General features: G+C 41.2%; 2 protein-coding genes across 12 annotated transcripts in view; both read left to right on the top strand.

The window, feature by feature from the left end:
• The window catches only part of LOC111080927 (fasciclin-3), an 89,024-nt gene that overhangs the window by 66,682 nt on the left and 7,593 nt on the right, over positions 1–14,749 (top strand). For all 11 annotated transcript variants that reach the window (XM_022376796.2, XM_022376803.2, XM_022376813.2 and 8 more), the window contains exons 3-5: positions 12,810–13,127; positions 13,305–13,649; positions 13,727–14,161. In XM_022376796.2, coding sequence (XP_022232488.2) covers positions 12,810–13,127; positions 13,305–13,649; positions 13,727–14,161 — 1,098 coding nt within the window. The remainder of the gene's footprint in view (positions 1–12,809; positions 13,128–13,304; positions 13,650–13,726; positions 14,162–14,749) is intronic.
• On the top strand, positions 6,146–8,250 carry LOC111081025 (anionic trypsin-2). Its single transcript, XM_022376945.2, has 3 exons — positions 6,146–6,994; positions 7,062–7,335; positions 7,397–8,250. Exons 1-3 carry the CDS (start codon positions 6,789–6,791, stop codon positions 7,778–7,780), a joined length of 864 nt encoding a protein of 287 aa, XP_022232637.1. The 5' UTR covers positions 6,146–6,788; the 3' UTR covers positions 7,781–8,250.

Consider the following 14,749-nt stretch of genomic DNA (forward strand, 5'->3'; position numbering starts at 1 on the left):
ATTGCAATTTAATGCACTTTTATTGGCATTCAATGGGCTGCAAACAGAGCAGCAGCAGCAGCATCAGGAAACAGGCAGCAGACAGCATCAGTAGCCTCATCAGTAGCCTCATCGGCAGCGTCCATTAATTAAAAACACTTTGCCTCAGTGGAGCTTCTGTTTGGAATACAACAAAATTGAAATGCAGAAAAAGTTAAAAACCCTAACAAATACTCCTCTCTACTATCCATTCACCTATCCCATATCCCCAGCAAACACTCCTCTTTTCGTCCATCGGAGCTAACTATTTTCCAGTGACAAACAAAAAGAAAAAACTAAAACAGGAAGCGCTGCCAAAGGCCTTGGAGGCTTGTCAAACAAAATCATAAAATTTATTAAAACTGTTCGCCAAAGCGTTGAATCTTTTAATTAGAGGAGAAAACACCCCCCGCTATCCATCGTCACCGCCGTGTGCCACCTTTATGGAGCAAAAGTTATTCCATCATAATAAATCTTTTGGCTTGTGCATAATTAGCCAGAAGGAACACGGAAACTCCCACACGCACCTCAGTAGACCTTCGTCCCTCGTCGCTAGGTGGGTAGGGTTGGCCTTCCCCCTTCTCTGCTTTGCTGTTAAACGCAGCCAGGGTTGTCATAATTATGCAAAAAGTGTGAAATCCCAAAGAAGAGAAATAAGCAGCAAAGTCAGTGCCTTTCTGCTGTTTAAGGTAAACTCGTACCTGGATTGCCTGACTCCAGCTCAACTTTCACAACATAATTCGTTATTTATGACTTCAATTATGTTTGCCTGTGGACATGCCGCACCCACAGGCACACTCCCAGCCGCCCAGTCACACTCCCAGAATTCACACAGCGACCCCCAGACTGCACACAAAGGTTAAATGGGCGCAACGAGGCTTAAACTTAACCCCCTACTACCTCCAGGTGTCTCTCTGGCCTTTTGGCATCCAAAAACACATTTGTCGTCGCCTCAAGAATTAGGCAATGACTGACCCCTGACCCACCCCACACTACGCACAAGGAGTGGGAGAGACTGAGACTGAGAGTAAAAGTGAGAAGCAGAGATAACCTTTTAATTACAGCTTTAACAAAAGGTGAAAGCTCTCTGCCTCCCTCTGAGACCCATTGTTATGATAAATTATCCAGCTTAAATTATTTCAAAGTTTTAACCAAAAAGAGAAAGAGAGAGACGAGGACTTGGAAGGGCTTCTTGGAGGCAGAGACAACGTTCTGAAAAGGAATCTCACCGGGAGAAAATTTTTAGAAATCTCAAATTTTAAACGAAATTACTTAATATTATTATTTATTTAAAATTAATTTAAAATAAATTAAATTCATCGAAATTCTACGCCATGCAAAAGATATCCTTTTCCAGAACACATCTTCAATATTTTCCCCTACATTTCCCCCCAGGCGTCCGACTGATTTTGGGTGTGTGTGTGGGGAATTTTCATTTTGGTTAGATTGGTTGTTTGGTTAGAGATAATGTCAACACACACACACAGTTTATGAATAAACCTACGAGTATGAGCCCCTGTGGCGAATAATTCATTCGCAGAGACCAGTCCAGTCCAGTCGTCTGTCAATTCGTATTAATAACAAAACAGAAGGGCAAAAAAGCCACAATAACAACAACAAAAAAACCTGCATTAAATATATATTTGTTTTTGTGTAAAATATTTACACAGTTAATATGAAAGTATTTTTAATAAACTTTAATTACCAGCGAAATGATTTTGTTATTGTTGTTCTTGCTGTTGCTGTGCGGTTTTTTTATTTAAATATTTATGGTATTATCAGGGGCTGACAAAAAACAGATATTCAGATGATTTATACATATATATATGAGGTTTAGTGGTGGAAAAGATTGTGCACAATTAAAGCTAGCGCTTGTAGTTAATCTGAGTGCTAAAGCGTTTGTTAATGAGACCAATCACACCCACAGAAAAACACAGAAAAAAAATTACAGTAGAAATCATGGGAACTACTGGATAACCTTGTGGCCGGAAAGACAGGTTGTTTCTCAGATCCAAACACTGGACCAACTGCAACTATGGAGACCACTCTCAGCCTTGAGGCCGGAGCTTTGTCTATTGGAAAAACACGTTTTCCACGTTGCATCACACAAAGACAAGACATTTGCATGTCAGGGACAGTGCGGCGGCTGACAACTCTGCAACGGCAACTCGTTTTGGCTTGAAGTTTCGTTATGTACAAAATGTTGCATTCAGTTTTTTGTTTGTTTTTTGTTTGTTTAAAAACGCTTAATTGCCTCAAAATCTATTCAATGCTTTTTCAACTGTAAACCTAATGCAAACAAAGCACAAAATTCAATTAACAAACAAAACTGAAAGTCAAGCAAAAGATGAAAGAAACAAAAATAATAAAGGGCAGCATATTAGGTGGCAAAGATTTAGATACTCTTCCTATAAATAGTGCATAGTTTCTTTGCAAAGTTTCTTAGCAATAAGAGAAAATAATAATTATTTATAATAATAATTATAATCATGGAATAATTTCTTCTCTGGCAGATAATCTTACTGTGAAAGATCTTTGGTTTCTATTGCATTCCCACAGATCATTGCATCGAAAAATAACAATATTTCATTTGTTTAGGCTTCCTTAGACGCCTAAATACTCTTCTTTCCCTGCATTATACTCTCTCAAAAGTCAAACCATTCTTCAAGTCCAAAGATTAGTTAAAAGTTTTCCATTTTTGTGCGAAAGTTTCTTTTTCTAGAACAAAATATTTTCTGCAATGGTCAGCACACAATATTTTATGCTTAAATTAGCAAAGCATTTCAAATGTGCCAAACACGTTGGCCAAGACAGGCAGAGAGAGAGAGATGAGAGAGAGAGATAGAGACAGAAACAATTAGCCGTAGAAATAATGAATTCCAAAGAACTTTGCTCTCCTCTCTTTCTCTCTCTCTCAGCTCCGCTCCGAAATGGCAACACACACATTTTTGTGGGTCAGCAACAAGTCGCTGCTGAGTCAGAGACAGACACATCGACCCCTCCCCAAAAAGTTTAAAGAGGGTTTCCAAAGAGAGTTCAAAGACACGCAGAACCGTTAAAACAAAACCGTTAACGGTAAAAGAGTACAAACCGTTGACACATCGCATGAAAAAAAAAAACGAATTGCAAATAAAAAATAAAAATACAAAAAACATATTTAGCATACAAATTAGTTTTCGCATATTAATTATGCAATTAAACAGTGGGCAGGCATGTATAATGTACATATGGGGTATTCATGAAACAACGTACTGTACTGAATGAATGTCACATTGGATTTTGCCAGCGTTAATTGTGCGGATCATTGAAGCGGAAGGCAATCGAATCCCCGGTTAAAGAGGCAGGTGGAGAGAGCATTCAATTAATTTGCAAATGAATTGATGAATGAATTACGATTATTATGCTGCAAATATTATGGGATATGGAGAATCGGTTGCATTAAGGTGACGTGTGTAAATGGAGCAGGTATTTCTGTGGAGATATAACGCGTAGAAAAATGAGAGAAATTTGTGTATAGATTCAAAGAATTTTTCTTGAAATTTATGTGGACCAAAAAGCGCCTATAATTATTTATTTTTATTATTTATTATTATTATTATTATTATTTAGGCATGAATGGTAACAGAATGATCCAAAAACAGTCATATTTATGACTCAAACTCTGAATTAAAGTGGCTTTAAAATCTATATATAAAATACTTGAAGAATATTAATTCTTTGTCATAGTCCTTTATTTTTCTCATTAATTTTGAGTAAAAATCCCATCAAGCAGCACACTTGTATTTCCCTGTATTTCCTTTAAGCTCTTCCCTTCAATTAAATTCTCTTCTTAAATACAAGCGACAGTCAGCAGACACTCCCCCACCCCACAGCCATCCTCCTGTGGGGGGATGTCAACACCAATAGGGATCAATAGCCTCTCCACCCTCCTCCAACCAACAGAATAAATATTCTCGTATTTTCCTGTGTGGCACAACAACAATAATTAATTGATTTTGTTGGCGGAGCAACACATAAAATTAATGTCAATTTCGTTAACATTTACAAGGACGCATTGTTATTTGTGTGGCACAAAGGAGGGGGCGGGGAGCAAGAGAGCCCTGCCCCGAGGACGCCATTTTGTGATTTCCCAGCCATTTGTCAAATTTTCTACGAGACATAGAACCAGCCCCATCCCCTTCTTAGAGCTGGCAAAAATAGCACATAAATTATGAGAACCAAAACCACAGATCAATTTATTTTGTGGCCAAAATACAAGTCTCTCCTGCGTTGCTTCTCCTGTGCCACATCCTGGGGAAGGCAACTGTCAACGCAAAAGGAGCAGAAAAAACAATTAAAACCCCATTCCCAGACATCTTTTATGCGAAACGGCGTCTCCGGCAGCGCCACTCCCCTCCATCGTTCCAGCTGCCATCTTCCATCTCGTACTATCGCATGGGCTAGACTTTTATCTACCTTTCGGTTGATTCTGATTTCTGATTCTGTTTCTGATTTTGGCTAAAGCGAAAGAACTCCTTCTGCAGGTCTGTCTGCATAATTTTTGTGGTTTTGCGGCGTCTGCTTGATGATAAATGTTTTTGCAAATCGCTGGCGACACTTGGCGGCCATCCAGCCTGAAAGCACAAGCCCCAAAAGTAGGCAGCAATTTCAGGGTGCCTCCTCCTTCTTCCCGGTTTGTTTCCTCCAGACCAGACACTTTTTCTCCTGTATATTAATAACTGTCATTCGTGTGGGCTGCCGCTGTCATTGTCTCATCCTCCCACAACTAAGCTAAGTCACACTGGGAGAGAGAGAGAGAGGATAGGCCAGAGATTGTTCTTTGATATTTCTTTTCACTTTACTGTCTAGAAATTCATATGTCCTTTAAGGTTTTCGCCTTTGCCGCCTTTGCCGTTTTTTTCCATAATTCAATGGGGGCGTTGGATCCTTTGGTCTTAGGTTTAGGTGTGGCCCCAAAACAGGCGCGTGTGGCGCGTGTATATGAAAATTATGTTAATTTATACTCCTCTCTTGTGGTGTGGCACGAGTCGAAAGCTGTACCACCGGGGGTTTTCGCCCCCCCGCAGAGTGTCTGTTTGGGTTAACTTAATGTTCTAAGAGGTGTTTAGAGGGTATGCTGGACAAGGTTTGAGCTAGGGATCCAACTTAATATATGAAAAGATTTAATAAAGAGAAGCATTTGCTCTTTGAGGTGGATGATATCGATCCTCTACGATTATCAAAATAGATGAAATAGATGAAACATTTTCAAGCACAAGGTACAGGGTATCTCTTTAGTCAACTCTCTCAACGCCAAAATCCTCCTCGCTGAACATACATATTTTTTCCACGTCTGTTGCTCACATTTTGAGCTTGCGTGTGCGCTTCTTTTTATGCATTAAATTAGAAGGAAAGACAGCAGGCAGCAGGCAGTCAGCAGGAATATGTTATGCCTCGTGTCTTTTACCCTTTGCCAGAGAGACATTGCCTGTCATCGTCACACAATTTGTATAAGCTTCTTAAAGGGTTAAGGGCACAGAAAGCGAGAGAGTGAGTCCCCATGGACCATGGACCATGGACCACAAATTAATTTCGAGGCAGAAAACATGTTGCAACGAGTGCCGAGCATATATTTAATAAATTGCCAAGAGTGCAGAAGTGCAGTGCAGTGGCTGGCTGTGATTTTGTTGAATTTATGAGAATTATGGAACCGCAATATTTATCACATGTCCAGTGCCAACTTTGACGCTCACTCTCTCACACTCTGAAATGGTATATATACGTATATATGTACATATTGGGATATATGTATATATATGGAAACTGCATAAATTTCCATACAAACACACAGAGAGAGGAAGAGAGAGAGAGAGAAGCTTGGAGTCTTGGTCTGTTCGAAACTTCTGTGGTCTGGGTTTTAGGGCATTAATTATGATAATATTTCTTGGACTTTAATAAGCATTTGGCTCTTTCTCTACCTCTCTTGAAAGTGCTCGAATATGCAAACAATTTGCACTCCTGCCTCCACGTCTACAGTTCCATATCTGTGTGTGAGTGTGTGTGTGTGTGTGTGTGTGTGTGAGTGTGAGTGTGAGTGTGTGTGTGTGTGTGTGTGTGTGTGTGTGTCTGTGTGTACATGCCACTGAAGTGCATTGTCAGGTAATTACAATAAGACGCTTATAAGCGCCTCTCATCGAAAAGTATAGTGCCAAATGCAAGCACTCGTAATCAAGAGATATTCAGAGCGGCGGCCTTTGTCTCCGTTTTGCAATAATTAACTGGCAGAATGAGAATCGGATTGCAGCTGTCTGCTATCTGCTATGCAACCATTTGTTTATTGTACTTGTGTAGAAATCTGGCTGTCGGTTAAATAGCTCTACAGCATGTGTGGCATCCACTCATTTATTTGCCTTGTAAAAGGAGCCAAAATAATGTCTAGAATTTATGTTAATAATTTTCAAGAGGCAGCACTTAGTAGCATTGATTACGAAGACTTAAGTGCAGCTTTAGTTAAGCATATGGGAATTCTAGATATTTTAAGTCTTGAGGGAAATGTCGAGAGATTTTGAATTGAAACAATGGAATTTGTGACGAATTTTAATCATTTTCAAAGGGGAATGGTCCAAATAATTTGAATTTTAATTGAAGAGGGAATATATTGCAACTTCAATGATTTTGTTTAAAGATAGATAGAAATTCGTTTGATTTAAGTGTACATTCTATTAAAAGTCACATCCAAAGCAATCTCTGACATATTTTTTTTATTATTATTATTTTATTTTCCTTTGAAAATGTGGCTGTCATATATCTTGCCATTTCTGCTGCCTTTGGTTTCCATCAGTGGCGATATACCCGATCTTTCGTACAACCATTTGACCTCACATTTGGTCTCCCTGCGATCCTACAAATATGTCGAACATCCCGGGGATAATCATTTCTGTTCGGGAGTCATCATATCAGAGCGTCTTGTCTTGACCTCTGGCCACTGCATCACAAAGTGAGGATGAGGAAATCTGTCCCTAACCTAAACTATATCTTAGCCTTTAAGCAACTTTTTTCCCTAGCAAAAATGGTCTCCTGATGAATGCGCGACGCATTAAATTAGCCTTCTGTGCGCCCCTGCCCGATGCAATCGATAAAAGTGAGCAAGTGGTCCGCATCGAGTCCATGGTGTTGTATCCTCTGTATGAAAGGAAGAAACAGGACGATTTGGGTGTCATTAAACTGAGGAGAAATATATGGTTCAGGGGTCATCATTTGGTCAGTGTCAGCATTGGCTCGGACGAACTGGATGTGGGCAAAGATTGCATAGGCATTGGTTGGACCCTAAAAGATGGTGTATGTGCCTGTCTATGTATCTCTAAGATATAACTAACATCTAATAATATCTATTCTTAAGCGTCGCAACATAAGAGCCAATCCCTTGCTCGTGGCTAATGTGGAAACCAGACCCTTTGGGGAGTGCCTTAAACCCAATGATCTGCAAAGGAATGCCCATGCAGAGAGTGAATATCTGATGTGCCTGAAAAACACTGATGCCCACATTTGCATGTCCGATATTGGTGGCCCCATTTTCTGCAATGGTCGTCTCTATGGCCTGGCCCTGGGTGGCATCAATTGCTCGGATCAAGATCCCATATTCTTCAGTTATGTGCCGTATTATAATTCATGGCTGGAGCGTATAATCTCACAGGGAGTGCTGCTGCTACACAAAGTGCGGCTCCAGCGGTTCGTTGCCTTGGCTCTCCTCCACAACTTTCTCTCAAGGCAAATGCATAGCTGAAGACCTCTCATTTTCCCCTACTCCTTGAAGCGATTTAAGTACTTCCAGCCATAGATGGAGAGCCCTTGCCGTGAACAAAACTTTCGCCAGTGGTAACCAAAAAAAAAACAAAAAGGCAACTTCCACACCTGTACCTGCGCCTCTGTTTGCCTTTTGTGCCACGTGTGGCAAATGTCACGTTCACTTTTCACTGTTTCCCCCCAAAAACCAACCGCATTGAACTTTCCTTTCATGTTTCGCTTGCTGCAATACTTTTTCAAAGACAAAAACTTAATAAATTTTGTACATAAAACATGATTCATTCAGGCCCCCCCATAAATAATAGAAAATTGCTTCTTTGGTCAAAAGTAAAAGGACGCGACACGGGCAACAACCCAATCATTATTAATAGCCACGAAAATCGAGCCAACTAACAAAAAAAAAAAAGTAGGAGAAAAAGATACACAGATATTGTCCAGAAGTTAACAAAAAAAAAAAAGGAGAAAAAAACCAGTTGTTTTTTTTTCTTCGTCATAAATCAGTAATAATTATCGCTCTCCAATTGCTCTTTGGCCTACCGAAAAAAAAGAAAAGAGAAGCTGATAAATCGATGCTGATAAAATGAAAATTACCCAAGAAAATGGTATACAATCCATATTGAGACCTCATATGGTGTGTGTGTGTGTGTTTGATTTTCCTTTTCATTTTGCTGAAATTGCATGCCGATTTGCGGCAGACAGCAGCATCCAGACGTCAGACATGTGCTGCAGTGTGTGCCTTTCACTTGGGCCCTCTACTCTACATCGAAGCGTTGGAGAGAGAGAGAGAGAAGCTTTGGTTTGGGACTATGGAACGATTTTAAAGAAAGGTACAAGAAAGTTAAAGAAAAACATAAACAAACTCTGGATGTTGTTTTGGGAAAAATAATATCATGAAAAATTTGTTGATCGACTTATAAATATAGATCATTTACAATAATACTTTACATGCCTTTGCCTTCGAAATACCGAAAGTAAGCTAACAAAACAAAACTTAATTTTTATCGAATTAAATAAATATTGAAGTGCGCAAACAACAAATTTTCTTCTTTTATTAATATCAAAATAAGTTAAGAAGCATATTTATTTAATATTCGGGCACTTTACATGAATGCTCCATTAGCTCTCATCAGCCAAACCAAACTATTAGCCCAATTTTAAGCTTTAATCCCAGTGTTAACCCCATTGTAGGGGACCCAAAGGAAACTCCCAAAAATCAGAATTTCCCATTGAAAAATCAAAATACTCGAACACAACAAAAATTTTAAGTAAAAATCACGTTCCACCTAAAAGACGCTAACGTGGCCAAAATGGAAACAATAGCCATACATACACATACACACAGAAAGGGGGAGGGACGAGAAGGAGAAGGAGAACGAAGGCGTGTCCAGATTGTTAGATATTTACTCGATGGCAAAGCAAAGTTGATTTTTATTGAGGGTTTTCTCGCAAAAAGGAAGGCATTAAATTAAATCTATTTGTACAATTTATAGAGGGGAAAAAAATTGAAGTGAAATGATTTCTATGGCCACACACGAGCCAGCAACAGCAACAGCTACAGCAACAAAAACACTTTAAGTTCTTGGCGGTTCGGGGGTCGGTCGGGTGCTGGTGCGGTGGCAACGTTTCCGTTGAGGCATGACCACTGAACTGGACAACAGTTCATGCCCACAAGGCGAAAGCTGCAAAACTGCAGACATGGCATCAAATAAAGCACAGCACTGGAGCACTGGAGCACTGTAGCACTGGAGGGACGGACGAGGTATATCCAGCCGAGAATCCAGTAACAGCAACAACAACAACAACAACAGCATCTGAACCCGGAGAGGATGGACCATGTTCCGCCAAATATTTCGCTTGCAAGAAAAAAAAAAAGAAGCTAAATAAATAAATATCCCAGGCACTGCACAACAAAAAAAAAAAGAAAGAGGAGATGCAGCAGCAGCGAAAAAGGGACTTGGGACATGGATAAAAAATAGATTTGCCCTGAATATACACCAAAAGGAGATGTGGGGTGGGGTGGTGTGCGAGGGCAGTCTGTGTGTGTGTGTGGGGGAGTATCGCTGCTGGAACGTATGTCGACACAACGTCTCGTCTCGAATGTTACCATTCGGTTCCAGCGTTTGTTTTCATTGCTCTGTGTGTGTGTTAGTGTGAATCTGAATGTGACATTGTCCAGCTTCAACTTCAACTTTTTCCCGCGCGCCACAGTGTGTTGCATTGCCCCCACCCTCCCTTCAAACTTCGTGTACTGTGGCACTTTTCGATGTTAATACCCCTTTAATAGGGTACCGTTATATAGGGGTATATTGTTTTACTTTAAGAACAACAATTTGTATCTAAGATATGACAAGAAGATTTAATACAAAAATTAAGAAAGATATTTGCCTACCCATGCAAATCAATTAAAGTATAAAATAATGTATAGTACAGCCTGAACAACCTATGATATCCACAATTATATTCATTGGTTAATTTGGTGGTTAATTTCTCCACGTATCTCCCAAGTGTCATCCAAAAATGGATACCTTTAAGGTAGCTACACTTTTAAAGGAATTTCACAAAATTTGTTAGAGCTAAAAGAGAACTTTATCTAGCGAACTATAAGTAGAGGGTACTCCCAAAGTCTCAACATTTCCCCATAGCTTTGCATCTTGTTTATTTCCCTCGCTTTTTGTGTTGAGGGTGTGAAACGATTTTCTGCTGACTCTTGAAATTCCAAGCTGCAGCAAAACTTCTCCATTCTCCATTCTGCCGCAAGGGATTTAGTTTATGCGGTGGTCTGCTCGCTGGTCCTCTAGCTTTTTGCTTTTTGCTTTTGCCACATCACTAAGTGGTTTCATTGCGCTACAAATTCGAGTGTGAATGCAAACAAAAAAAAAAACGAATAGAGTAAAATAAAATACCAGCGTAAAAAAAAGGGAACAGAAATCTCTCACAACTCAATTGTCAAAAGTAAAGGCGACAATTCAGGGGCGGTCCGCATAAAAAAAAAAAAGAAAAGAGTTTCAAATTACAAGCAGCAGCAGCTGCATGACCCGCTTTTTAAAGACTGCTTCGAAATGAATGCAAAGACTGGAGGAACAGAGAAGCGAATGCAAATAACCGAAAAGACGGCCAATGGATTGGCAGGCTGGCAGGCCGGCAAGCAGTCAGCCCAGCCATCTTATGGCTGTTGATTTTCGTACCGTTTCCGGCTGACCAAACAAAACTTCACTCAGCCATCCAGTCAGTCAGGCCGGCCAGCCAGCCAGCCAGCCATCTCCATTGGGCCCAGACATTCGACCCGTCAAAAGGCAAACAAAAAAAAAAAGCGCAACGGAATCGAAAAGAAATCAATTCGCTTTTGCGTTCAGGCTGCAGCTGCATGCAGTCGAAGGCGCAGGCCGCAGCACTCCTCCCGCTACTCCTTACTGGAGTTTCCTATTATGAGTGGTTGTTGCTGCTGCAGCTGGTGGCTGTTGCATGCCGCCTCATGTTTATGCCAGAATTTGCAATTTTGTGGCTTTCATTTACAGAAATTAGTTGCAATTGGGAAAACTGTTGTTGTGGAGCTGAGCAGATCTGTTGGTAATGCGAGCAATTTGCCAAAGTGTGTTGTCTGCCCCCAAAAGCCGCAGAAGAACAACAAATCAATTGATCAATGGAGGCTACCGATTTGGAAAAGCCTTTTGGCCAAATATTATTCCAACTTGTTGGAAAACAATTCAGGAAAAGCCAGGGAAATTTGTGGTCTGAAACAAGGGAAACATCTTGAAATTAGTTCAGAGAATTTAACGTGAGTATAATTCTGGGAAATTTATTTGAGGCAAACCTCCAAAACATGCCTTGATTTAAGTGGAACTTAAATATAATTTTAAATACCTATCCCAGAAATAAACCCATCCCTAAGCAACATTTCCCCGAAAATATAGAAAACTCTTTGGGGAAAACCTCAACAGCATTTACCAAAATGAAACGTCAAGAACATTTTCGGGAAAGCAAACACACAAGCTCAAACCTTTTTCTGGCTTCACACAAAATCCACAAAATTAAGGAGAGAAACCATTTAAGAATTAGTCTTGGAATCACTTTTCAGAAATCACTTAGGCATTCGAATACTCAAACCAAAAATCTTTAATCCCAAAAGCCAACTTAAAATTGCATTATTAATTAAAGCCGGAAAACGTTTGCTCCTGATTTTCCCAACACCCAAAAAGCCAGAGACAAACAGAACTGAACAGAACAGAACAGAAAAGAAGAGAAACTTCTGTTCTCTAAACGTTTAATACTTGGAAAATTACTCAAATGTCTTAATTGGCAAATAGAAAATGCTTGGAAAATGCGACTCTTGGCCTGGCCTCTCGTCTCCCCATCTTGCAACTTGAAGAACTTTTTGCAAATGCCATTGCCGCTGCGTCTGCTGCTGTTGGGTGGAAAAGTTTTTTACGCAAGTGCCGCCGCCGCCGCCGCAGCAATGAGAGTGGGAAAAAATGTTCCACAGTGGAAGAAAAAAAAAAAAAGAATAGGAATATCTTAATTGAAACTTAATGAGAAAATGCAGCCGCATTGTTGAGAATGGAATGACATGACATGACTGGGTGGCCGGGGGAATGGCGGGGGTTGCATGCGATGCGTTTCTTAAAGATGCAAAAACGTGCAGGTGCTTCGGATGCTAAATACGAGAGTCATTTCGGTTGATTGCCGAGAGACATTAGCAAAGATACCTGGAGACCTCAGCACAGACTAGGGGAACGTGCCGTTCCGTCCGCAGATACTCGAGCTATGCGACACCAGATAGAGATACTTAACAAAGAAAAAAACATATAGCTAAACAACAACAAAAAAAAACACTGAAATACAGCCACAAAACGTTCAGACACAGCTCCAACTGTGAATCATTTACCAGAGACAAAAGCAAACAAAAGCTACCACGTAACTTCTCATTTACCAGCCACAAGATACTTTTGTGCATTACACAATAATCTTAATCTCATATAATAATCTCTGTGGGTGTGTTTTGTATCTTACAGATGCGCTCACTGCTGGCCAAGTGAATGTGGAGCCCAACACGGCACTCCTAAATGAGGGCGATCGCACAGAGCTGCTCTGCCGCTACGGACGGACCATCAACTATTGCCGCATCGAAATACCTGGCGAACAGAAGGTGCTCAATCTCTCGCCGGAATGGAGCAAGACACCAGGATTCACGTACTACGGCGCCGGGCTGCAGGCCGGCCAATGCGGTGTGACCATCGAGCGGGTCAAGGCCAGCAATAATGGCCAGGTCAAGTGCAGTCTGGGCGTCGAGGGTGAGGAGCTATCAGGCACCATTGATCTGGTGGTGGCATGTAAGTGACATCCGATAACTATTTATACATAGATAATTTGGCAAAGGAAAGAAAGATTCTTTCATTTATATGTGGCACGCATCATGCAGCAGCTACCCTCGGTCTGCCACACTATCTTCATCTATAATTTCCCGCTCTTTACTTCATTTCTAATCAACGAATTCTTTCCATTTATAGTGCGTCCCCAGCAACCCATCATTGAACTGATCTCGAAGTCCGATCGCGAGGGCTACTTCGCCGAGCAGACCCAATTCATGGCCCGCTGCAGCGTACGCGATGGCCGCCCACCAGCAAACATCTCCTGGTACATTGACAATATGCCCGCCAACAAGCAAACGAGCCAGCTGCAGGTCATCTCGACGCCAACCAACGACAATGTGGAGCTGTCCACCTCAGTGCAGGACATCCAATGGCATTTGTCGCCCGAGGATAGCAACAGGAAACTCGTGTGCCGTTCGCATCACCAGACAGATCGCGAGTCGGTGCCCCCACAGGAGGCAGCCTACATCATCAATGTGCGATGTGAGTAGAGAAACGACAGGGAAGCAGACTTTTCCCATGATTAAAGCAATCTTTTTTTTTTTATTTGTATCTTTTAGATGCACCCGTTCATCAGTCAGAGGCCTCTGTTTATGGATTGTATTTGGATCATACCGCCATTGTTAATATCACAATTCGGGCCAGTCCCTCGCCAAGGATTGAGTGGACCATCGAGGGGCTGGTCGTCTCGCAAGGCCGCACCGAGGGCCGCTATTCGGCGTATGAGCCACAGTATCTGGGCAACGATGAGTACAATGTAACGCTGGCTATCGCCGGACTGACGCTGGAGGATACGACCAAAATCTACAATCTGCGTGCCACCAATGCAATCGGTCTGACGGACTACCAAGTGCGCATCAGTTCCTCGAGCAAGCCGCCCAGCAATAGTCTGGATGTGGCTGCCATTGTGGGCATCGTTGTGGCCGTAGCTGTACTGGTTCTGGTCGTACTCCTCGTTCTGTTTGCCCGTGCCACAGGCAGATGGTGCTTTGGCGGTAAGTCCCCCCAATGGAGAAATAATTTTCCCATTCTTTATTTCTGCTTATATCGTGTGGGTGCAACATGCAACATCATCATCATTGGCCTTCGGCAATCAGCATCATCATCATCATTATTGCCTCATCATCAGCTATGCTAACAATAATTTCTGGCTTTAGGTCTTCCCTTAGAAACAATCACTCCCCCACTCCACACTCCACACTTATTCATTCATTCATACAATCCTTCCCCCTTCACATGTATGTGCGTGTGTGGGGGGGCATGCCACAAGCCGCTTGGCTGTTAACTTTCGACACATTGTGCGGCTTTTAAATTTTAATTAGCGTTAACCTACCAGAAGGAGTAGCAGGCAGCCCTAAAAACTCATCTAATTAAAAAAATTTCACTTGACGGAGGGAAGTTTTCAGTGGAAGAAAATGGCAGGAAAAACTTTGAGCGAAAGACGTTGAATGAGGGAAAAATACTATGTGATGAAACATGCGAGAATAAAAGATAAAAATGGGGGAAAAAATAAAACTAGAGAATAAAAAAGGATTCTTACTTATAGAAAAAAAATTTTCCTAAAATCAGAATTATAAAAATAA

The sequence above is a fragment of the Drosophila obscura genome, unplaced genomic scaffold (assembly GCF_018151105.1).
Source record: "Drosophila obscura isolate BZ-5 IFL unplaced genomic scaffold, ASM1815110v1 contig_36, whole genome shotgun sequence".
Classification (NCBI taxonomy): domain Eukaryota; kingdom Metazoa; phylum Arthropoda; class Insecta; order Diptera; family Drosophilidae; genus Drosophila; species Drosophila obscura.